This window comes from Pristiophorus japonicus, chromosome 16 (assembly GCF_044704955.1).
Source record: "Pristiophorus japonicus isolate sPriJap1 chromosome 16, sPriJap1.hap1, whole genome shotgun sequence".
Classification (NCBI taxonomy): Eukaryota; Metazoa; Chordata; class Chondrichthyes; family Pristiophoridae; genus Pristiophorus; species Pristiophorus japonicus.
The window spans coordinates 44,236,993-44,260,670 of NC_091992.1; the positions used below are offsets into that span (position 1 = coordinate 44,236,993).

The 23,678-nt window shown below is 43.8% G+C and overlaps 1 protein-coding gene across 4 annotated transcripts in view; it reads left to right on the plus strand.

The window, feature by feature from the left end:
• Positions 1-23,678, plus strand: part of LOC139226469 (elastin-like) — a 435,956-nt gene that overhangs the window by 20,964 nt on the left and 391,314 nt on the right. For all 4 annotated transcript variants that reach the window (XM_070857261.1, XM_070857262.1, XM_070857263.1 and 1 more), the window contains exon 2: positions 11,159-11,215. In XM_070857261.1, the coding sequence (XP_070713362.1) occupies positions 11,159-11,215 (57 nt within the window). The remainder of the gene's footprint in view (positions 1-11,158; positions 11,216-23,678) is intronic.

Sequence of the window (23,678 nt, forward strand, 5' to 3'; positions counted from 1 at the left end):
TGCTCATTGGGAACTTTATGAAGGCTATTCTGTGGGCATACGGAGCCTTTGTGACGTGCCGAAAGCGGCGATGTGCAGCATATTGAGATGCTGCATATGTCCCCTGCTATTGCCTGGAAGGAGCTAGAGGCATAGAAGGCCAGCACCACAGTCACCTTCACTGCGATGGGCAGCGCAGTCCTGTTGGTACTGGAAAGCTGTAGATCTGCCTGTAGGAGATGGCATATTACTATCAGCACTTCTTTTCGAAAGTGCAGCCTTCTCTCGTACTGCTCCTTCGAGCTGGAGATATGAGCGTTGGTGCCTGTAAAGTCGTGGGGGTTAAGCCCTCCTCCCCAGACATCTTCAGCCTCTCATCTGTGGGCCAACATGGCTAAGCGCCCTTAATCTAGCTTGATGCCGCCTAGCAATAGCCTGGAGCATGATACGCTGGTGAACTAATAATGCCCCCATTAAATTCTTACTGAAGTTGTAAGGACACTGTAATTGCCGCTTTCAAGTCTGCTTCACTCAGCGTGCTGTGCACAACCATTGCAGTCAATGTAGCCTGCGATGTAGGATCCTCCTCCCACCATTTAAATACAGCCTGCTGCATCCTGGGAATGCCTGGTTTTTTGGGCATTTCCTGGGGCGGGCATATAATATGCTGTTGGAGCCTAATTTGGCATCCGGGGTGCTAGCAGAGCGTTGCATGACAATTGAGGTCATGATCTCCGTGAAACTAGAGGGTGGGCGGTAAGTGTTTGCGGTGGCGTTTTTAAAAAAAAAAAAAAATGAGCTGAATTTGCAGACTGGACGGTAAAAGCTGGACGCCCACCATAAAGCCTAGAAACTCCCTTTACCGTCCCTCCAGGTCGCTACCAGAGGCGCAAGGGAGTGGAAAATCCAGCCCAAATGTTTTGATGTATGTGGGGCGTTTTGCTCATTGGGTGTGTTGCTAACTGTTGTTTTATAAGTGCACTTGTAATGGTGATTTGCATACTTTACTTTGTGCAGTGACAGGTGAAAAAGTTTGTGACTCAAGGTCTCTGTTATTTTAACTGTTCCTGCCATGTACCTTAGCCCATAGTAGGTCGGCCACCTGTTTTACACCCTGCATGACTACTTTCCTGCCTGAATGTGAATAATTGAAATTGACCCCTCAGACTGACATTTTTTCATTTAGATGTACTATCTGATGCCTACAGGTAAAGACCAGTTATGCAGAGCTGACTAGACAGAACCTGTCCTACAAGTTCTATGTTGAAAAATACATTTTTGATATATTTCTGATTCTCTCCCACCCCACATAATCACGTTTGTCATTTCTGAATACCAGGCTAGAAATTGTTGTCCTGAAATGGTGGCTTATCTGTGGCAAGGTAGCACTTGTGCCTACCACAACAAAAGACTGACCCTGTCAGAAATACTGGTGCCAACTAATTGAAATGATTCTGGCAGGAATACAGATATGGAAAGTCAGAAAATTCAAGAGGGTGGATTATAGGCACAGTTTTCATATTTAATCAGGAGCTTGCAATTAAAGGGCTTAGCAATGTTCCTTGTCCCAAAAGTAATCACTTAATAGCACTCATACTGGATGTGAGCAGTGGTTTTGGATGTGTACAATACTGTTCCAGTTCCCTCAACCAAAAAAGCAGAAGGTACATTAGCACACTGCCAATTCACCACTGCCTTGAGAGCTTTAACTCGTTCATGTTACTGGCTCTGCAAATCAGAAGATAATAGCAGTTGGAACGTGCTAGATGCTGTAATGCTTCTCCCAGAGGTGTGCTTTTCTTCATCTTTTGTCAATGTAGACCAGCATACTTTGTCTAAAGGTTGTCAGGGGCTTTATTGTGATGTGTCCTTTAGTGCACACTTCTTGTGAATCTAATGAGTGGATGTTCATTGATGGGATCTACTCAACTAAGGTTCATGTAATCCTCACATGCTAACAATTTTTGTATCCTGCAAGCATCAGCATTTTCTGGGCAATATCTGCTTGTTCACTTAAAATTAATACTGTTCTCTGCTCCTGCCATCAGTTGCTGTTCCAAAGGATTGCACACTGGGCAGGAATTCTTGCAAGATAAAAAAATTGTCTGTGCCAGGATGTTCAATCCCATAGATATAGGAGCATTGCTATGTGGAGTGAAAGGAATGTGCCAAGTGCTATTGTGTGGGGGGAGGAAGGAAAAGAGAGAAAGGGTCAGCATGAAATAGGATGGGAGAGTGCCAGGTTTAATTTAGGATAAAGAAAAGTGTGCTGGCATAAGCCAGGCATGATATATATGCATCTGCTTTAGCTTTCCTGTAATGTCATGGTATGAGCACTGGCCAAAATACTGTGAAATCTGCATGTTTAGAATTAGAAAGTTACAGCTGAGAACTATAGTTAGCTTTCTCTCTCAAAACAGAGGCTGCAATATAAAAACAATTTTTAACTAGAACATCTTTGGTTTTCATGGCGATGCCAGCTCTTCCCCCACACATGCACACCATGGACCTGTTGAAATCAGAGATCGTGGGCTAGAAATTTGGTTCGATAGCGCCTGATCAAAATGGCTTCTGAGCGGCGCACCTACACTTCTGTCGACTGTCTGACACTATCTTGGTTGGGATGGCCATTCGGAGCGTGTGCTAGAAGTATGCTAAGTACACAGATTGTGACATCAATCGGCATGCAATGCTGATTTGACACCAGCGTTACCATTTTCATTGTCATTGTTGGAGCTGATTCTCTCTCCTAACCTCACAAAGCTGAAAATGCGTACATCAGCAGGGAGGACCCACCCACCCCCAGCACAGTGATATATAAAGGGGTTATCAACAACTTTAAAGTAACTTGTGTTTTTTTTTTTAATTTTTACTTTAAGTTTGAGGAACTGTTTGGAGCTTGTTTACAGTTGATGAGATGACCGAAATGGAGAAGGCCTTGCTTTTGAATTCAAGGGTTCTGGACAGACCACTTTTTTTTTTCTCCCAGTCATGGGTGCACGAGTTATTTTCCCCCTTGGCCTGCAGCAGGACAGGAAGATACAGCAAAGAGGACATGTTGCTCACAGAGGAAGAGAGAGAGGTTCTTCTGAGAGCAATTCTCTTGCCTCAACTTGAGCCAGTAGTGTGGGGCGTCTGCGATTCACAAAGGAAATGCACACCGTACTCTAACAACTCTTGCAGCCTCACTCCATAGCAAGGACAGTGCTGCCAGTGGCTGAGATGATAACTCTGGCCTTTAATTTCTTCATGTCATGATCCTTCGAGGCTGGAGCAGGCGACATCTGTAACATCTCTCCGTTCGTTGTCTTCTCTCTGACCAGAGAGAAGCAGACGGAGCATGCACGTGGCTTTGCTAGGATAGCAGACATTTCCATGGTGCAGGTCGTCATCGATTGCACACACCTGGCTTTGTGGACACCGTGTATAAATGCTGAGTTTACTGCAACCGCAAAGGTTACCACTCCTGAATGTGCAGCTGGTATGTAACACCTTGCCTTTGCTCTGTTACTGACCAAAACTGCATTATCCTTCTTACCATGCTGAAATAAAAGCCACCACAAAGCAGACTTTCCAACCATTTACATTTAATAAAAAAAAAAATCAACTAATCACCCTTGTGCATTCCCTTAGTGACCGTCTTGTGTATGCCTTTGCCTATCCTAGTGCTCCTACGCAGTTGCTGTGCTGCCGCATTTCCTACATTCAACTGTGACTACACTTCAAACAATGTCATTGGCTGTAAAGTGCTTTGGGACATCCGGTGGTCATGAAAGGCACTATATAAATGCAAGTATTTTCTTTGTGCTACCCCAGTAGCTGCAGCATGACTGGTGGCAGACTGCTGACTTTGTGGTAGAGACTGCAGGCAACCCTGAGCTCTAGGCCTGGCTTTAGACTGCACCACCTCTGCATGGGCAGCAGAAATCTGGTCTGACAGACTGGCGACAGCAAGGGCACTAGCGGAGTGGCAGTGGCGGAAGCACATATGCTGTCATCCAGAGGGAGGGCAGTAGGGTCATCCTCCATGGATCCATTGTCATTCCCCAAGGGCAGTGCCTCTGCAATCTGCTGGAGTACAGACTGCTGAGACAATGCAAGCCTCTTTCAACACTGGTAAACCCTGCCGTGATGGCAGCAGTCTGTGGTTGCATAACTTCAGTCTGTGCTTCCATTGTAGCACTGACATTGGGTGGCTTGTGCTGCAATAGCTGAGACTTTAGCCATCAGATGGGACATGATGGTTGAGTCCCCAAGTGTTAATGGATCTGCCCACCCTTCCATGTTGGAAAGTATGGGCTCCAAACACTACCCAAAGCAAGGCTGGAGCTGGACTCCTCCATGATCCTTGACATTGCATTCAGGTTTTCTGGCAGGCACCAAGCATTTTAATTGTGCATACTCATCAGTGTTCTGTAGGCTAAGGACCTGTGTGTTCCCACTCAGGAGTTGGCACCCAAGTTACCTTTTTCGCCTTGCCCTGGCCGGGAGTATGAAATTGAGTGACCGCATTTCTTGATGCCACACTCCTTGCTATTTGACCACCAACTGGGCAGACTAGATTTCTTGGGTGTCTGAAATGAGAAATGCATGAGGGGGGAGAAAGCAAGAGGTGCATGCCTTCATGTGCAGATTATGGGATGTGAGAAGGAGGATAATTCATGAGGATATCGGCATCTTATATTCCTTCAGACCTGACACTGGTCACAGGCTCTGCCATGCCCCTGCCAAGAATGACCAGCACAGTGTCCTTTTTTTTTTAAAAGGTGATGCAGCCAAACCTGTCCCCCTGCTGGTTATGGTCTGCTGGCGCTGGTTATGCACAACCTTTTCCTGCAAGAGATGACTGGTGTAATTTGGAAAAGCATGATTCAATGAAGCAGAGTCAGCATGGTTTTATGAAGGTGCAATCAAATTTGCTAGAGTTCTTTGAGGATGTAATGATAAGGGGGGAACCAGTGGATGTGGTGTACTTGGATTTCCAGAAGGCATTTGATAAGGTGCCATAAAAGGTTACTGCACAAGATAAAAGCTCACTGGGTTGGAGGTAATATATTAGCATGAATAAAGGATTGGCTAAATGGATCATTATCTGGTTGGCAAACCGTAACTAGTAGGGTGCCGCAGGGATCGGTGTTGGGTCCTCCACTATTTACAATCTCCTATTAATGACTTGGATGAAGGGACCAAGTGTAATGTAGCTAGGTTTGCTGATACAAAGATGGGTGGGAAAGCAAATTGAGGAGACACAATCTGCAAAGGGATTATAGACAGGCGGAGTGTGCCAAAATTTAGCAGATGGAGTATAATGTGGGAAAATGTGAGGTTATCCACTGGCAGAAAAAATAGAAAAAGCAAATTATAATTTAAATGGAGAAAAATTGCAAAGTGCTGCAGTATGGAGGGACCTGGGGGTCCTTGTGCATGAAACAGTGTATGCAGGTACAGCAAGTAATCGGGAAGGCAAATGGAATGTTGGCCTTTTTATTGCAAGGGGGATAGAGTATAAAAGCAGAAGTCCTGCTACATCTGTACAGGGTACTGGTGAGGACACCTGGAGTATTGTGTACAGTTTTGGTCTCTGTATTTAAGACCGGATATACTTGCGTTTGAGGCTGTTCAGAGAAGGTTCACTGGGTTGATTCCAGAGATGAGGGGATAGGTTGTGCCTATACACATTGGAGTTCAGAAGAATGAGGGGATCTTCTTGAAACATCAGATGAGGGCTTGACAAGGTGGATGGAAATATCCTTTCTGCAGTCATCGGGGAAACTAAAACTAGGGAACATAGTCTTGGAATAAAGGGCCCGCCCATTTAAAACAAACTTGAGGGTTGTAAATCTATGGAATTCTCCGTTCCTGAGAGCTGCGGAGGCTGGGTCATTGAATATATTTAATACAGAGATTAGACCGATTTTTGAGCAACAAGGAAATAAAGGGTTATTGGGAGCGGGCAGGGAAGTGGAGCTGAGTCCATGATCAGATCAGCCATGACCTTGCTGAATGGTGGAGCAGACTCAAGGAGCCAAATGGCTGCCTCCTGCTCCTATTATGTTCTTTGGATGATGTGGCTGTCATGGTTAAATAGCTGACAGTGTTCAAGCTGTTGGGTGAGACTTACAGCAGTGGTAAGCGTGTGTGGGTGATGTGTTTGGTTGAGATTGTTGCTGGGGGTGTGGTGCATGACTAGTGTGATAGGCTAGTGGTGTGTAGATGGTGGGATATGGCATTTGAAGATGAATTCACTGACCTTGACCACACGTGAGGTCATTAAAATTCTTCCTGCACGGAGTTTAGGTTCTAGCATCTATACTGCTGGCATTGACCACATTGGCTATCTGTCCTCATAGCGTGCTCGCAAGTTGCCGAGAGGGCCCCCTGGGAAGAGGCGCTTGCTCCTTGAGGTGGCCTCCTGGACCAACTCCTAGTGCTGCATTAGAGAATCTTGAGCTCTCTTTCTGGCCTGTTTAGCCATTACTCCTTTTTTTTTTTTTTGGTCAGTAGTTTCTACAAGCACTTCCACCACCTGTTGCAGGCAGAAAGTACTTCTCATTCATTTAAGAGTTGCAGACTGCCTTTAAGCTAGTTTAATTGGCACTAACCTCTCTAACATGGACCCTCTGCTGAGCATTCAACCACTCAGCAGTGTATTCTGCGCTCGGCTGAATGCTATAATCATGCAAATTTGCATGTGCTGCCTGCAGTCCTCCAATCGGGTTTTGCTTCCTATCGCATTGTGATCACATTGTCCATTTTCAGGGGCTACCAAATTTCTAGGCATGTGTTTTCAATAAGCAGTTCATTCAAATTGTCTTCAATGCAGACCAGCAGTAGGATGATTGGGAGAATGCCACATGGAAATCCATTTATGCATATTAGGCACACCAGGATAGTTTCCACAAGATTGCGCTGGTTTTTCTGGCCAAACCAGTACAAAAAGATTGCGGCATTTCATGCGTAAGTTACATCCATGGCAAATCGAGGCTTTGCGATCTTTTGCATTTGTTTTTTTTAAACGCACTGGAAGCTGGCCCTGCCCACAACTGGTCACTCCCTCCGATCCAATTCATGAGCATAGTGAGTTTCCGCTAATTGTGCCCATTTGCGGGCCTCGGAGGCTCTTAAAATTAAGCTGGCTTTTATAGGTGCAAGTGCACTAATGGGCACCTTTTTAGTTTTTAAATATTTAATTTACAGGTGCAGCGTCGCAGATCCGGACTCCGAGACGATCGGTGGAAGGGTCGTCCGGAATCCAGACCTGCTGGGGGGGTGGGGGGCACCACCATCGCTGTCTGACATCGAGCCACACCTCGTCCGGTTTGCATCACTGCCGCTGCCCTTACTTTGGACTTTCCGAAATCTGGAAATACCCGAACTTGACCTGGTGTTTCCGGATTTGTGACGTCAAAGACTACCAAAAATCCGGAATGGCCTCGGTCCCGAGGGTTCCGGATTCACGACTCTACCTGTACGAAGAAACTGAGTAACATACCAATGAAACTAGTAAATGGTTCCATATAGTTAAGTCATTTTCCAGTTATTTTAAATGGGTTACATACTAGACAGTTATTAACAATGCTTATTTCTGCTAAGCCCATTTTCAGCTGTATTAATAAAACTGCACCAAGTTACCACACAATGGGCCCAAGTTTCCACATGATTTGCGCCTGGATTTTTAGGAGCAACTGGTGGAGAACAGACTATCTTAAAAATTGCAATTCTCCACTTTTTTTTTCTGCAGTTCTAGTCAGGTAGAACAGTTCTACTTTGGAACAGAATTTTTTCTTCAAAAGGGGGCGTGTCCAGCCACTGACGCCTGATTTGAAAGTTTCCACAGTGAAAACGTACTCCAAACTAAAGTAGAATGGAGCAAGTGAAGATTTTTGTAGAACTGAAAAAACCTGTTCTACACATTAAAAAATCAGGTGCAGGTTACAAATTAGGCATTCAGAACGAGGTGGGGGGGGGAAGGGAAGTCATTAAATTCTATAATAAATCCTTGTACAAATATTATACCACTAAATCCAACATGAATAAACATTTATAAGCAAAGAAAAGATTAAATAAACCATCTTCCTACCTGTGAAAGTGCTTCAGGCAGGCCTTTCGGGACCGAAGGCTGAATGGGCCGGCCCGAGACTTCGGGCAGGGCCCATCCCCAGCACCAGATTTACAGGTAGGTGGCGTTGGGGAGGTTCGGGTCGGGGGGCGGGAGCGTGGGTCAGGTCCAGTCGGGGGGAGCGGGAACAGGAGTGCGGGTCGGGTCCAGTCGGAGAGCGGGGAACAGGAGCGCGGGTCGGGTCCAGTCAGGGGGCGGGGGAGAAAGCAGGAGCTGGCCGTGGGAGGAGCCTTATTCACGCAGTCCCAGTGAGGCCATTCGGCCAGGGCTAGGGGCTGCGTGCTTCGGGCCCCTCCCACACAGTTCGGCGCCTGGAGCTACTGCACTTGCGTGCCCACTGTAGCGCGCATGTGCAGAGGTCCCGGCAACTGTTTTCAGCGCAGGAACTTGGCTCCGCCCCCCCACAGCTTGTGCTGGCTGCGCCGAGGGCCAGAGGCACCTGCAGGGAGGGAGAATACGGAGGATTTTTTTAGGCACACTTTGTGGCGCGAAAAACGGGCGTCCAGGTTGGGACTGCGCCGTTCTAGGCACGTGTGGAAACTTGGGCCTTTCGAATGCAATTGCTTATTTTTCACCTTTCATTAAAAAAATATTCATTGATGTATTTAAAACGCTGCCCAATTACTGGTTCATGGAGGGTTTTACAATTGTCATTATGCAAATGAGTTTGAGCATAGACTTGAGAAATAACTTCACCGGAAAACCATTGAGCGCAATTTGCGCTTGGATTGCGCCCAAAACAAACACTTGGCATGCGTTTAGATAACCCCTCAAACTTCTAAACTCCGAGAATACAAGTCTTAAGAAAACAGTCATAGAAGCTCATCCATTTTGTCGTAACCCATTCTAATGTCATAAAAAGTATTCAAAGATACAGAAAATACAGTGCTGGTCTTGGGGAGGAGAAATGTATATAACATGAGAACTCCATAAAACACCAAAATATGATGGTTCCTGCTCTGCCTAAAATTTTGTGAATTTATAGCCCAGAACTTTTGTAAATGCAGGAAACACTCATTCTATAGTCTTTTGCATGGGGAGTCAGAGCTATGACAGTGGCAGAGGGTTTCAGTGGAGGTTTAACTGAATTGTCCCAAGATTGAGGAAACTGTTTAAAAACTGCCACCACATTTACATGTAAATTTCCACAATCTTTTGTTTTGAAAATCGGCATTACATTATTTTGCCACAAGTTTCAAGGAAATTTCAGGCCATTAATTAGTGCACGGGTCCTATCTAAATGTGTGCACAATACTGGATGTATCAAACTAATTATCTTTATTGTAATTACTACATTTGAGCATGCATCAAGCACATCAATTAAATATTGGACTGAATATTCATAATTCATGACTGATGAAGCATCTAGACAATTTTTTTGAACAAAGTGTTTTTGTTTGTTCTACAATATTTCATGCAGATAAGAATATAAAAAATAGGAGCAGGCCTTTGGCGCCTGCTCTGCCATTCAATAAGATTAGGTCTTGGGCTCCGCTCCACTTCCCTGCCCGCTCCCCATAACCCTTCACCCTTATCATTCAAAAATCTGTATCTCCACCTTTAAATATGTTCAATGACCCAACCTCCACAGCTCTCTGGGGCAGAGAATTCCACAGACTAACAACGCTGTTAGAAATTCCTCCTCAACTCAGTTTTAAATGGGCGACTACTTATTCTGAAATTATTCCCTCCATGAGGGGAAACATCCTCTCTACCTTGTTGAGCCCCCTATGTTTCAATAAGATCACCCTCATTCTTCTGAACTCCAATGTGTATAGACTCAACCTTTCCTCAAGCCAACCCTTTCATCTCCAGAATCAACCTAGTGAACCTTCTCTGAACTTCTTCCAATGCAAATATATTCTTCAATAAGACCAAAACTGTACATGGTCCTCTAGGTGTGGCCTCACCAATACCCTGTACAGTTGCAGCAGGACTTCTCTGCTTTTATACTCCATCCCCTTTGCAATAAAGGTCAACATTCCATTTGCCTTCCTGATTACCTGCATGCTAATTTTCTGTACTACAGCATTTTGTAATTTATCTCCATTTAAATTATAATTTGCTCTTGTATGGATAATCTCACGCTTTCCCACATTATATTCCATCTGCCAAATGTTTGCCCAGTCACTTAGCCTGTCTATATCCCTTTGCATATTTTTTGTGTCCTCCTCAACTTGCTTTCCCACCCATTTTTGTATCATCAGCAAATTTAGTTACATTACACTTGGTCCCTTCATCCAAGTAATTAATAGTAAATAGTTGAGGCCCCAGCACCAATCCCTGTGGCACCCCACTAGTTAGTTTGCCAACCAGAAAATGACCCATTTATCCCGACTCTTGTTTTGTTAGTTAACCAAGCTACTATATTGCCCCCAACCCAGTGAGCTTTTATCGTGTGCAGTAACCTTTTATGTGGCACCTTATCGAATACCTTCTGGAAATCCAAATACACCATCACTGGTTTTCCCCTTTATCCACCCTGCTCATTACATCCTCACAGAACTCCAGCAAATTTGTCAAACATGATTTTCCTTTCATAAAACCATGCGGACTCTGCTTGACTATTGTGTTTCCAAATGTCCTGCTACTACTTCCTTTTTTAATAATGGACTTTAGCATTTTCCCAACGACTGATGTTAGGCTAACTGGTCTATAGTTTCCTGCTTTCTGTTTGTCTTTTTTTTTTTAATTAATAAATAGGGGCATTACATTTGCGGTTTTCCAATCCGCTGGTACCTTCCCAGAATCCAGGGAATTTTGGTAGATTACAACCAATGCATCCATGATCTCTGCAGCCACTTCTCTTGACCCTAGAATGCAAGCCAGCATTCCAGGGGACTTGTCCACCTTTAGTCCCATTATTTTACCGAGTACTACTACTTCTTCAGTGATTTAAGTTGCTCCCTCCCTCTAGCCTCTTGATTATCCATTATTGGGATGTTTTAGTGTCTTCTACTGTGAAGACTGATCCATGAACTATTTATGAACAAATATTTTGTATCAGACTTTGAAGAATTGGGAATCATTTACAATTGATTTTATCTTTTGGTTTGACAGGAGTTCAAGGAACACTAGGACGCCTCTTTCTTCCAAGTTCCTATTTCCGCAGCACTGGTAAGTGGTGCTTTTAGAACACTATCAATTGGAAATATTAATTTAAATGTGATTGTTTTCTTTTTTTATATATTTTTTAAAAAAAGCTTTTCAAAATGGCTGAAGATGTCTGGTGTATTCTCAGGAATCAAGTAGTGGTTCAAGCTGTCCACACCGGGCAAATAGTGAAGTTTATGCTTGGAATGTAAAATGAATTTAATCAAATACTGCTATGTTTGTTTTCACCTCCAATAGGGTAAACGCTTAAGCCAAAACTATGTGAATGAGACCTGATGTGTCTGAGATAGCATCATTGGTACACTAATGATTTCTGTGAATCGAACTAAGGTTTTAACATTCCATGATTTGTTTTATAATTATATTAGAAAAAGGAGGGTGGTTAAGAGTTCTAAAAACTGACAATGGTGATATAAATGGAAAATAAGAAAATGGCAGACATGCAAAGTAATTACTTTGCATCAGTATTTACAGTATAGAATATCCCAAGGAAACTAATCTGGAATCAGGGACATAGACTCACCCAAATTGAACAGTAATGAAGAAAATAATGGCACTAAAGTGATAAATCCCCAGGACCAGATATTTATCCTAGGTTATTAGAGGAAGTAGGTGAGAACATTGCCAATGCCTTAAATATGGAAAGATGTATATGCCATTCTTCCTTTTAAATAAAATGAACAGGGAATTATAAATCAGACAGCCTAACATCTGTTGGGGAAAATACTACTGGGGGGGGCGAAATTGCCCTCAGTGACATATTGGGGAGGCCACTTTGAATTAGCCGTAAATTAGTGCCCGCTGGAAATTTGGCACTTGGCTGAAATCAGCTCATTGCCGGTGACGTTGGCATGTCACTGATGGCTTTGCTGATACTAACAGCGCCACGTCTCAATGTCCCTCCCCTTCTCAAAGGGGTCAGTGCGGGGCAATAAGGGGATGGCGCCCAGGGCACCAACGACTGGGCGTGACGCAAAGATGTTTGCCCTGGGGGCAATTCCGGCTAAGGGGTCTCCTATTTAGAAATTTCTTGAGGGTTGTAAATCTGGAATTATCTGCCCCAGAGAGCTATGGAGGCTAGGCCATTGAATATATTTTTAAGGTGGAGATGGACAGATTTTTGAATGATAAGGGTTATGGGGAGCAGGCAGGGAAGTGGTGCTGAGCCCAAGATCAGATCAGCCGTGATATATGGCGGAGCAGGCTCAAGGGGCCAAACGGCCTACTCCTATTTTTTTGTGTTCTTATAAGCCATGATCTCATGAATGGCGGAACAGATTCGCAGAGCTAAATGGCCTATTCCTGTTCCTATGTTCCAATCTCAAACACTACAACAAGCAACCGGGGGGGGAGGAATATTGGACTAGCAAACATTGATTTTTCATTTTCTTAACACCTTTTTTATTAGGTTTTAAAATACAGGAAATGTAGGGGAAAAAGGTCAAGAATCATCAGCCAACACTCTTACCTGATTCTATCAATTGGTGTGGAAAGGCAGTGCACTGTAAAAATGTATATTTTGGACAACCAATAGTAAAAGTGATGGGTAGGGTGTTTGGAGGCTGAATGTCAAGTGATGAAACCTCCTGGAATATGTCTAACCAAAGTTAGCAACCCTAGAAAGAACCCATTGAACAGAATTGATTCGCAAAGTTGAAAAGGGTTAAGAATTGAAGAGCTGTTGGAACATCATAAAAATTTACGGCACAGAAGGAGGCCATTCGGCTCATCGTGTCTATTGCTTGAAAGAGCTATCCAATCTCATGCCACTTTCCAGCTCTTTGTCCCAAGGCTGCAGACCAAGTGCTTATCCAAGTACTTTTTAAATGCGGTGAGTGTTTCTGCCAATACCACCCTTTTTTAGTCGGTGCATTCCAGACTGCTACCACCCTGTGGGTGAAAACAATTCTCCTTAATTCCCTCTAATCCTTCTACCAATTACTTTAAATCTATGTCCCCTGGTTATTGACTCCCCTGCTGAGAAATAGATCCTTCCTATCCACTCTATCTAGACCCCTCATCATTTTATGCACCTCAATTAAGTCTCCCCTCTGTTCCAAAGAAAACAATCTCAGCCTATCCAATCTTTCCTCATAGCTAAAATTCTCCAGTCCTGGCAACATTCTCTCAAATCTCCTCTGTACCCTCCCTAGTGCAATCATATATCTTTCCTGTAATGTGACCAGAAATAATACACTGTACTCTGGCCTAACTAGTGTTTTATACAGCTGTTGTTGAGGTTTCTCAAGTTGTAAGGTTGGGGTGAAGCAAGTCAATCTTTGGCCTACAGCACAACCTAATGCACAATAGAAATACTTTTCCCAATCTCTTTTCTGAGTACTTAAATTCTATTGCTGTCACTCTTACTGAATAAAATGATGTTCCTCTGCACCAAGTAGTTTGTTATACAGATATCCAATGATTATTTATCTAAGCCTTGGTCAACTTTTCTGGTAAAGCAGTCAGAGTTGCATGTTTTGTGAAGTGAGTCTGGTACAACACTTGATCTGCTGAACTGACTCTTAACCTGTTGCTATGTTATGTAGCTGTGCTTAGCACTTTTGAGTAACTTTTTGGATTCATGCTCTGAAGTCATACATAAAGGAGCATTGGTGCTATGTGTTGAAGTTTATCTCTGACCCATGCTTCCTTAAATTTACCTGGTTCTCTGAACATGAAAAGATGTCTTGCAAAAATAAAAACTTTCTTATTGTGTATCTTAGTGTCATTGAAATACCTGAGGCACTAGAGCTGATTTTATCTTTCCTGTCCAGTGAGTTCAGGCAGGTTGTTTAAAATGGTAATCTCTGCTTCCATTTGCAATCCTCACGCATGCCTGCCCGCCAGCACTTTGATTCTAGAGGTGCCATTCATCTGCAGTCAATGCCATTCACTAGGCAGCAACATTTGCAAATAGAAAAGGCTACCATTCCATTAGTGCCCTATCACAGAATTATGCAAGTTTCCAAAAAGTAACCAGGCAGCTATATCAATGCATTATCTTGCACCACGCCCCTGAATATTTGATCCTCCCAGGAACATGGCAGGATGGCTACTGGAGATGGAATATTGCCTTCAGATGTGGCTCCTGATCTCGCTCCACAACCCCATAATTCCTAAAACATGCATAGCTGAAGTCTGTGCACCACCAGGATCATTATTGAGCACGCTGAAGCCGATATTCACGTGTCTGGACAGATCTCTGGACTCCTTTCAATGTGTTCCACATAATGCACAAAATCGCCATGCAGAGGCATGCATTTGGAAGAGGCGCAGCAGCAGTCCTCATCAGGTGTGGAAGCAGCAGAAGGTGGGACACCTCCACCTTTCAGTGAGATGTGGGGTATCCGCTAATTATTCAGCAATTCTGCTGACCACCTCCTTTTAAAACTTGCAGAGCCTCTCTGCTTAACTATCCTGGTTGCATCCTACCCCAGTTCCTTCATCCTGCTTAGTGAACATTCAAACTAAGTTCTTGAGTGGGAGAAGTCAGAGTTCAAAATGCAGTGGGAGAATCAAAAAGCAGCTAGCCTGGAGCAGCGCCAACAGCCCTAAGGGGGAAAAATAAAATCAAAGTGTGACATCGCAGGAAACAAGGCAAGTGGTTGGTGAGTATTTCTCTTTTCTAAACTTGGGCATCAGTTTAAAGAGTGGTGATTACAGATTAAACTATGCACAGAATTGAAATGTCAAAACTTGAAAACCTAATTAGTTGAATAAAATACGGATGGCATGGCAGGCGATGTGTTCCAGCTGCAGCATGTGGGAGCTGGTGGACACCAATATGATCCACAGCGACCACATCTGTCGTAAGTGTCGGCTGCTCGAGGAACTTTGGCTCAGAGTTGATGAGCTGGAGTCAGAGCTTCAGACACTGCGCTCCCATCCTGGAGGGGAAGAGTTACCTGGACAGGCAGGCAGTCACATCCCTTGGGTTAACTAATTCAAATTTGGTCTGTGGTCTGAAACAGGAGGGTGTGACTACAAGTGAGGCAGGAATGGGGATCCAGAAGGTAGCATTGGAGGAGTCTTAGTCGTTGCAATTGTCCAACAGGTATGAGGTTCAGTTCCCTGTGGACGAGTGCAGGGAGGATGAGCAAACTGACCACAGCACTGTGGTACTGGGAGCCATTCAAGTTGGAGTAAAAAGAAATGTAGTAATGGTAAAGGACAGTTCTCTGCAGCCGAGAGCGTGAGTCCCAAAGGCTGTCGCCTGCCCAATGCCAGGGTTAAGGACATTTCCTCCGGGCTGGAGTAATTTGGACTGGGAGGGGAAAGATCAAGTTGTCATGGTCCATATAGGTAGGACAAAGGTTCTGCTGAGGGAGTATGAGCAGCTAGGGGCTAAATTTAAGAAGCCGAACCAAAAAGGTGGTAATCTCCTGATTATTACCTGAGCCACGATAAATTTGCATCGGGTAAATAAGATCCGAGATGATCGCGTGGCTCAAAGGTTGGTGTGGGAGAATTGGGTTTTGATTCATGGGGTATTGGCACCAGTACAGGGGTAAGAGGGAGCTGTTCCATTGGGAACACTTGAATCATGCTGGGGCTAGTGTCCTGGCGAATTGAGTAACTAGGGCTGTAGATGTGTATTTATACTAGTGTGTGGGGGAGGGACAGGGGGTTGGGTTCAGGTGAATGGAGATTTTAAAAAGTCAAAGGAGAAGGCAATAGTGTAGGGTAGTAATACATGTAATAACCAGAGTGTGATTGGAAGGGACAGAGCATATAACCATAGAGTGGATCAAAAAGTGGGGTCAGAGTAGGGAAAAATGGCAAGACAAAATTAAAAGCTCTATCTGCATGCAGCATTCATAAGATAGATGAGTTGACGGCCCAAATAGATACAAATGGGCATGATCTGATGGCCATTAGAGACGTGGTTGGGAATTGAATATTAGGGGTATTTGACATTTTGGAAGGATGGGCAGAAAGGAAAAGGTGGGGTAGCTCTGTTAATAAAGGATGAGATCAGTGCAGTAGTGAAAAATATGATATTGGCTCAAGATCAAGATGTAGAATCAGTTTGGGTGGAGATGAGAAATAAGGGAAAAGTTACTGGTGGGAGAAATCTATAGGCCCCCTAACAGTAGCTACACTGTTGGACTGAGTATAAATCAAAAAAATAATGGAGGCTTGTAAGAAAGGTGCTGCAATAATCATGGCCAATTTTAATCATATTGGCCAAATCAAATTGGGAAAGGTAGCCTTCAGGAAGAGTTCATAGTGTATTGGACTGTTTTCTTAAAAGCAGTATGTTGTGGAACCAACCAGGGAGCAGGCTATTTTAGATGGGGTAATGTGGAATAAGACAGCATTAATTAATCTCTTAGTAAAAGATCCTCTAGGGAAGAGTGATCGTAGCATGTTAGAATTTCAAATTCAGCTTGCGGGTGAGAAAGCTAGGTCTCAAACTAGTGTCCTGAAACTTAAATAAAGGCAATCACAAAGGTATGTAGGCAGAATTGGCTAAAGTGGACTGGGAAAATAGATTAAAGGGTAAGACAGTAAATCAGCAGTGGCAGAGGAGATATTTCATAACTCAGCAGATATATTCCAGTGAGATAGAAAGACCTAGAAGGATGAACCCTCTATGGCTGGCTAAGGAAGTAAAGGTTGGTATCAAATTGAAAATAAAAGCATACAATGTTGCAAAGATTGGTGGAAGGCCAGAGGATTGGGAATTTTTTAGAAACCAGCAAAGGACTCAAAAAATTATAAAGGGAGAGAAGATAGCTTGAGAGTAATCTAGCAAGAAATATAAAAACCGACAGTGCTTCTACAGGTATGTAAAAAAGAGTAGCTAAAGTAAACCTCAGTCCCTTTTTTTAGAGATGAGTCTAGGGAATTAATAATAGGAAATGGCAGACTTTGAACAAATATTTTGTATCGGTCATCATGGCAGACACAAAGCAACCCAATAATAGATAAGGGGCTATTGGGAGTGGGGTGGGGGGGGGGGGAAGACTTAAAACTATCACTAGTCCCTTAGCCTACATCCTAGGGTCTAAAGAACTGGCTGCAGATAGTGGATGCATTGATTTGTAATCTACCAAAATTCCCTGGATTCTGGAGAGGTCCCAGCAGATTTGAAAACCGCAAATGTAACACCCCTATTTAAGAAAGGAGGGAGACAGAAAGCAGGAAACTATAGACCAGTTGGCCTAACATCTGTCATTGGGAAAATGCTGGAGTCCATCATTTAAGGAAGTAGTATTGAAACATTTGTGAACTCATGTGGAAGCAAGGCATCCTCGTTCGAGGGACCGCCGATGATTAGGACATTTTGAAAAGCATGGTTTTATGAAGGGGAAATCATGTTTGAAAAGTTTGCTAGAGTTCTTTTGAGGATGCAACGAGCATGGTGGATACAGATGTAGTGTATTTGGATTTCCAGAAGGTATTTAATAAGGTGCTGCATAAGAGGTTACTGCACAAGAGAAGAGCTCATGGTATTATGTTAGCATGGAAAGACGATTGGCTAACTGAAAACAATTGGGTCATTTTCAGGTTGGCAAACTAACTAGTGGGGTGCCACAGGGATCCATTCTGGGGCCTCAACTATTTACAATCTATATAAATTTGGATGAAGGGACTTCCTAGCAGGCATTGGTTGAGGGTGTGGTGAAGGAACAGACATGCTGACATCCTAGGAGAGGGAATCACATTATGCTCCCATTGCATCACTGCTGCTCCTTTTTTAAGGCTGGGGCTCATCACTTCCACTGATCTGCAGGAGAGCAGACTGCAGATGAGTGCTTTCCTGACAGCCCCTGTTTATTTGGTTCACAAACTCTCAATGGTAGAGCCTGGATGGCAATGATTTGAAGTGCCAGTAAAGGTACAAAGGCTAGCAATACTAAATTCCTTTGTGAGGGCCTGCCTTCAGTGTCCCTGGAAGCAACCATACTCCAGATTAGACTGCAGTGTTGATGCCATGAGAAGTGACACCACACCAGTTGAAAGCAGACTCTTCCATACACTCAGCCATAGTGATAACTCATGGCAGGCCTTCAAATACAAATGATACAAGTAGTTTACTTTTCATGACTGGGCTCAAAGTCTGCATCTGTCCTTCTGAGCAGAGTGCTCAATGGCAAGCTTTCTCCTGTGCTATCCTTTCCAGTACTTTCAGCTATTCACTAGTAGAGCTGTTTCAACTCGTGCAGACCCCTCTGCCTCACATGTGGAGCGCCAGTGTTTGAGCCGATACCTGGGAGGAAGAGTGGCTGACTGTCCTCCTACAAGGTATTTTCCATGATGGCCTCCTACTGCCAAGAAAAGGAACAATTGTCAGGATGGTAGATAGAAACTGGATATTTGCAAGTGACAGTCTCATGAAGCTTGCTTCATATTTGCTGAAGTGAATGTAGGGTTACAGTAATGTGCAGAGACCCTGTTGAGGTAAGCCACCAGTCTTCTTCCAGATTAATGGGGTGCTGATTGCTGGGGCTTCTTGCTCTGATTTGGTGTCTCCTCCTTTACATTGTGTAATGTCTTTTCCCTCAGTGGAAGTTAGTGAGTAGCTGTTGAAAAAGTAAGAGGGGATATGTAAGGCTTGTACATATCGTGCATGTGGAAGTGGCGAAGCAAAATGGAAAGAGGCTGGGAAGGTGATGAATGTAAAGCTGTGTCATGTGAAGTGGAGAAGTTGCTGGTTGTGCAAGTGCTTGGATGTGAGAATATGGTTAAAATGTGCTGAGGAAAGGAAGCAGTGAATTTGGAATGAGTTGTGGTTAAATGTGTCCTTTAATTATATACCAAAATATGTGGTTCAAGGGAGGGAATTGTGTGGTGGTGGAGGAAAGTGAGAGGAATATTGTCCAATGCTTTTGACAGATGTGTAATCATCATTGCTGCTCTTGAGGTTATGAAACCTCTTTTTACATTAAATCTCGATCCTGGGAATATGCTGGTGGCACTGACCTTTTCAGCCACTTCTGTCCAGGCCTGCTTAACAGCGACCTTACGGATGCTCCTGCGGCTTCTGGTTTTCTTTTTATTAAAAAAAAAATTACCTCGCTCCTTGCCTTGATTCCCTCCTCCAGGGAGGAACTGGAACAGCAGAGGCCAGCCTTGAACTATGCTGTAAAAATTTGTTCCACAGTTGGTCAAAGAAAAATTATCCTGAGGAAATGGCTTCTTACACTCCTGCTGCAATCTTTATTTTCTGGTAGCTTTGTTGCCAACTGATTTTTATGTATTCTGGATTCTTTGCTTTATACATGACTGCTGAGTTGAGACTATGGAGTCATTCCCAGATCAGAGACATTTCTGTAAATCATTGACACTGTTTTGGAGCCTGAGCTAATCCAGCCAATATCTGAAGAGCAGAACTGCTGAAAACTATGACACTTGTGGATTGTAAATTTTACTCCTTGCCTAAGCAGAGTTGCAAACATTAAAATTTAGAGATAATAAACAATGCTGGAAATCTGGAAAAAAAAAATAGAAAATACTGAAACAAATCATGTCATTCAGCATCTGAAAGAGAAAATACAGGTTAATGTTTAGATGGAGACCCTTCAACAGAAGAGTTGGAGTGAAGGGTCTCTACATTAATCATTAAACTATTTTTTCTCATCCTAATCGTTTCAGCATTTTGATAATTAATCAGCATTTTCTGTTAAATCTAAGTCCCATTTTTAATGGCAAAATGAATGATTGTTACTCCTTACATGTGAATTTGTCAGGTCTGAGATTCGAATTGTCCATCTGCTATAACTGAACAGGATTTCGGAGCTTGAGGGATTAGTCACTGCAGGGCATAAGGGAGGCTGAAAATTTCCAGGAGGTGGTCACTCCACAGCAACAGACTGGAGCACATCCAAATCACGGTGGGGCAAATGACTGCACAGGGGGCACAGCAAAGTGTAGAAAATGCAGTGAGAAAGTATAAAAGCAGGACCTCAATGGTAGTAATCTCTGGATTACTCGCAGTGCCATGCGTTAGTGAGTATAGAAATAGTGGGGAAACAGGTTAATACGTGGCTGGTGAAATGGTGCATGAGAGAGAGCTACAGATTCCTGGAGCATTGGGATCAGTTATGGGGCAGGAGGGACCTGTTCAAGGTAGACTGTTTGCACCACAACATGGCTGGGACCAAAGTCCTGGCACAAAGGTTAACTAGTACTTTGGGGAAAGTTTAAATTTGGCTGGGGAATGGGCCATCAGGATGAAACATTAGTGAGGAGAAACAAGGTAGACAGAAGACTAGTTGAGCAATAGGAGGGATCAGATGGTAAAAATGCAACGTAGTCTAGGATGTGAGGAGAATACTGTTAGTGAAGATAGTGGATAATGAAAAGCCATTTTTGATGCAAATATAATGTGCTGTACATAAGCAGATGTGAGGGTTTGACAAAATGACCAGCACTTACTGTACTTAAACATAGAAAATAGGTGCAGGAGTAGGCCATTCAGCCCTTCTAGCCTGCACTGCCATTCAATGAGTTCATGGCTGAACATGCAACTTCAGTACCCCATTCCTGCTTTCTCGCCATACCCCTTGATCCCCCTAGTAGTAAGGACTTCATCTAACTCTTTGAATTGGTGAATTGGCCTCAACAACTTTCTGTGGTAGAGAATTCCATAGATTCACCACTCTGGGTGAAGAAGTTTCTCCTCATCTCGGTCCTAAATGGCTTACCCCTTATCCTTGGACTGTGACCCCTAGTTCTGGACTTCCCCAACATTGGGAACATTCTTCCTGCATCTAACCTGTCTAAACCCGTCAGAATTTTAAACGTTTGAGGTCCCCTCATTCTTCTGAACTCCAGTGCATACAAGCCCAGTTGATCCAGTCTTTCTTGATGGGTCAGTCCCGCCATCCCGGGAATCAGTCTGGTGAACCTTTGCTGCACTCCCTCAATAGCAAGAATGTCCTTCCTCAGGTTAGGAGACCAAAACTGTACACAATACTCCAGGTGTGGCCTCACCAAGGCCCTGTACAACTGTAGCAACACCTCCCTGCCCCTGTACTCTCATCCCCTCACTATGAAGGCCAACATGCCATTTGCTTTCTTAACCGCCTGCTGTACCTGCATGCCAACCTTCAATGACTGATATACCATGACACCCAGGTCTCGTTGCACCTCCCCTTTTCCTAATCTGTCACCATTCAGATAATAGTCTGTCTCTCTGTTTTTACCACCAAAGTGGATAACCTCACATTTATCCACATTATACTTCATCTGCCATGCATTTTCCCACTCACCTAACCTATCCAAGTCACTCTGCAGCCTCATAGCATCCTCCTCGCAGCTCACAGTGCCACGTAACTTTGTCATCTGCAAATTTGGAGATACTACATTTAATCCCCTCGTCTAAATCATTAATGTACAGTGTAAACAGCTGGGGCCCCAGCACAGAACCTTGCGGTACCCCACTAGTCACCGCCTGCCATTCTGAAAAGTACCCATTTACTCCTACTCTTTGCTTCCTGTCTGACAACCAGTTCTCAATCAACGTCAGCACACTACCCCCAATCCCATGTGCTTTAACTTTGCACATTAATCTCTTTTGTGTGGGACCTTGTCGAAAGCCTTCTGAAAGTCCAAATATACCACATCAACTGGTTCTCCCTTGTCCACTTTATTGGAAACATCCTCAAAAAATTCCAGAAGATTTGTCAAGCATGATTTCCCTTTCACAAATCCATGCTGACTTGGACCTATCATGTCACCTCTTTCCAAATGCGCTGCTATGACATCCTTAATAATTGATTCCATCATCTTACCCATTACCGATGTCAGGCTGACCGGTCTATAATTCCCTGTTTTCTCTCTTTTTTTTTTTAAAAGTGGTGTTATATTTGCTACCCTCCACTCGATAGGAACTGATCCAGAGTCAATGGAATGTTGGAAAATGACTGTCAATGCATCCGCTATTTCCAAGGCCACCTCCTTAAGTACTCTGGGATGCAGTCCATCAGGCCCTGGGGATTTATCGGCCTTCAATCCCATCAATTTCCCCAACACAATTTTCCCGACTAAAGGATTTCCCTCAGTTCCTCCTCCTTACTAGACCCTCTGACCCCTTTTATATCTGGAAGGTTGTTAGTGTCCTCCTTAGTGAATACCGAACCAAAGTACTTGTTCAATTGGTCCGCCATTTCTTTGTTCCCCGTTATGATTTCCCCTGATTCTGACTGCAGGGGGCCTACATTTGTCTTTACTAACCTTTTTCTCTTTACATGTCTATAGAAACTTTTGCAATCCATCTTAATGTTCCCTGCAAGCTTCTTCTCGTACTCCATTTTCCCTGCCCTAATCAAACCCTTTGTCCTCCTCTGCTGAGTTCTAAATTTCTCCCAGTCTCCGGGTTCGCTGCTATTTCTGGCCAATTTGTATGCCACTTCCTTGGCTTTAATACTATCCCTGATTTCCCTTGAGAGCCACAGTTGAGCCACCTTCCCTTTTTCATTTTTACGCCAGGCAGGAATATACAATTGTTGTAGTTCATCCATGCAGTCTCTAAATGTCTGCCATTGCCCATCCACAGTCAACCCCTTAAGTATCATTCGCCAATCTATCCTAGCCAATTCACGCCTCATACCTTCAAAGTTACCCTTCTTTAAGTTCTGGACCATGGTCTCTGAATTAGCTGTTTCATTCTCCATCCTAATGTAGAATTCCACCATATTATGGTCACTCTTCCCCAAGAGGCCTCGCACAACGAGATTGCTAATTAATCCCCTCTCATTACACAACACCCAGTCTAAGATGGCCTCCCCCCCCCCCCCCCCCCCTTAGTTGGTTCCTCGACATATTGGTCTAGAAAACCATCCCTTATGCACTCCAGGAAATCCTCCTCCACTGTATTGCTTCCAGTTTGGTTAGCCCAATCTATGTGCATATTAAAGTCACCCATTATAACTGCTGCACCCTTATTGCATGCACCCCTAATTTCCTGTTTGATGCCCTCCCCAACATCACTACTACTGTTTGGAGGTCTGTACACAACGCCCACTAACATTTTTTGCCCTTTGGTGTTCTGCAGCTCTACCCATATAGATTCCACATCATCCAAGCTAATGTCCCTCCTAACTATTGCATTAATCTCCTCTTTAACCAGCAATGCTACCCCACCTCCTTTTCTTTTTATTCTATCCTTCCTGAATGTTGAATACCCCTGGATGTTGAGTTGCCAGCCCTGATCATCCTGGAGCCACGTCTCTGTAATCCCAATCACATCATATTTGTTAACATCTATTTGCACAGTTAATTCATCCACGTTATTGCGGATACTCCTTGCATTAAGACACAAAGCCTTCAGGCTTGTTTTTTTAACACCCTTTGTCCTTTTAGAATTTTGCTGTACAGTGGCCCTTTTTGTTATTTGCCTTGGGTTTCTCTGCCCTCTACTTTTCCTCATCTCCTTTCTGTCTTTTGCATTTATCTCCTTTTTGTTTCCCTCTGTCTCCCTGCATTGGTTCCCATCCCCCTGCCATATTAGTTTAAC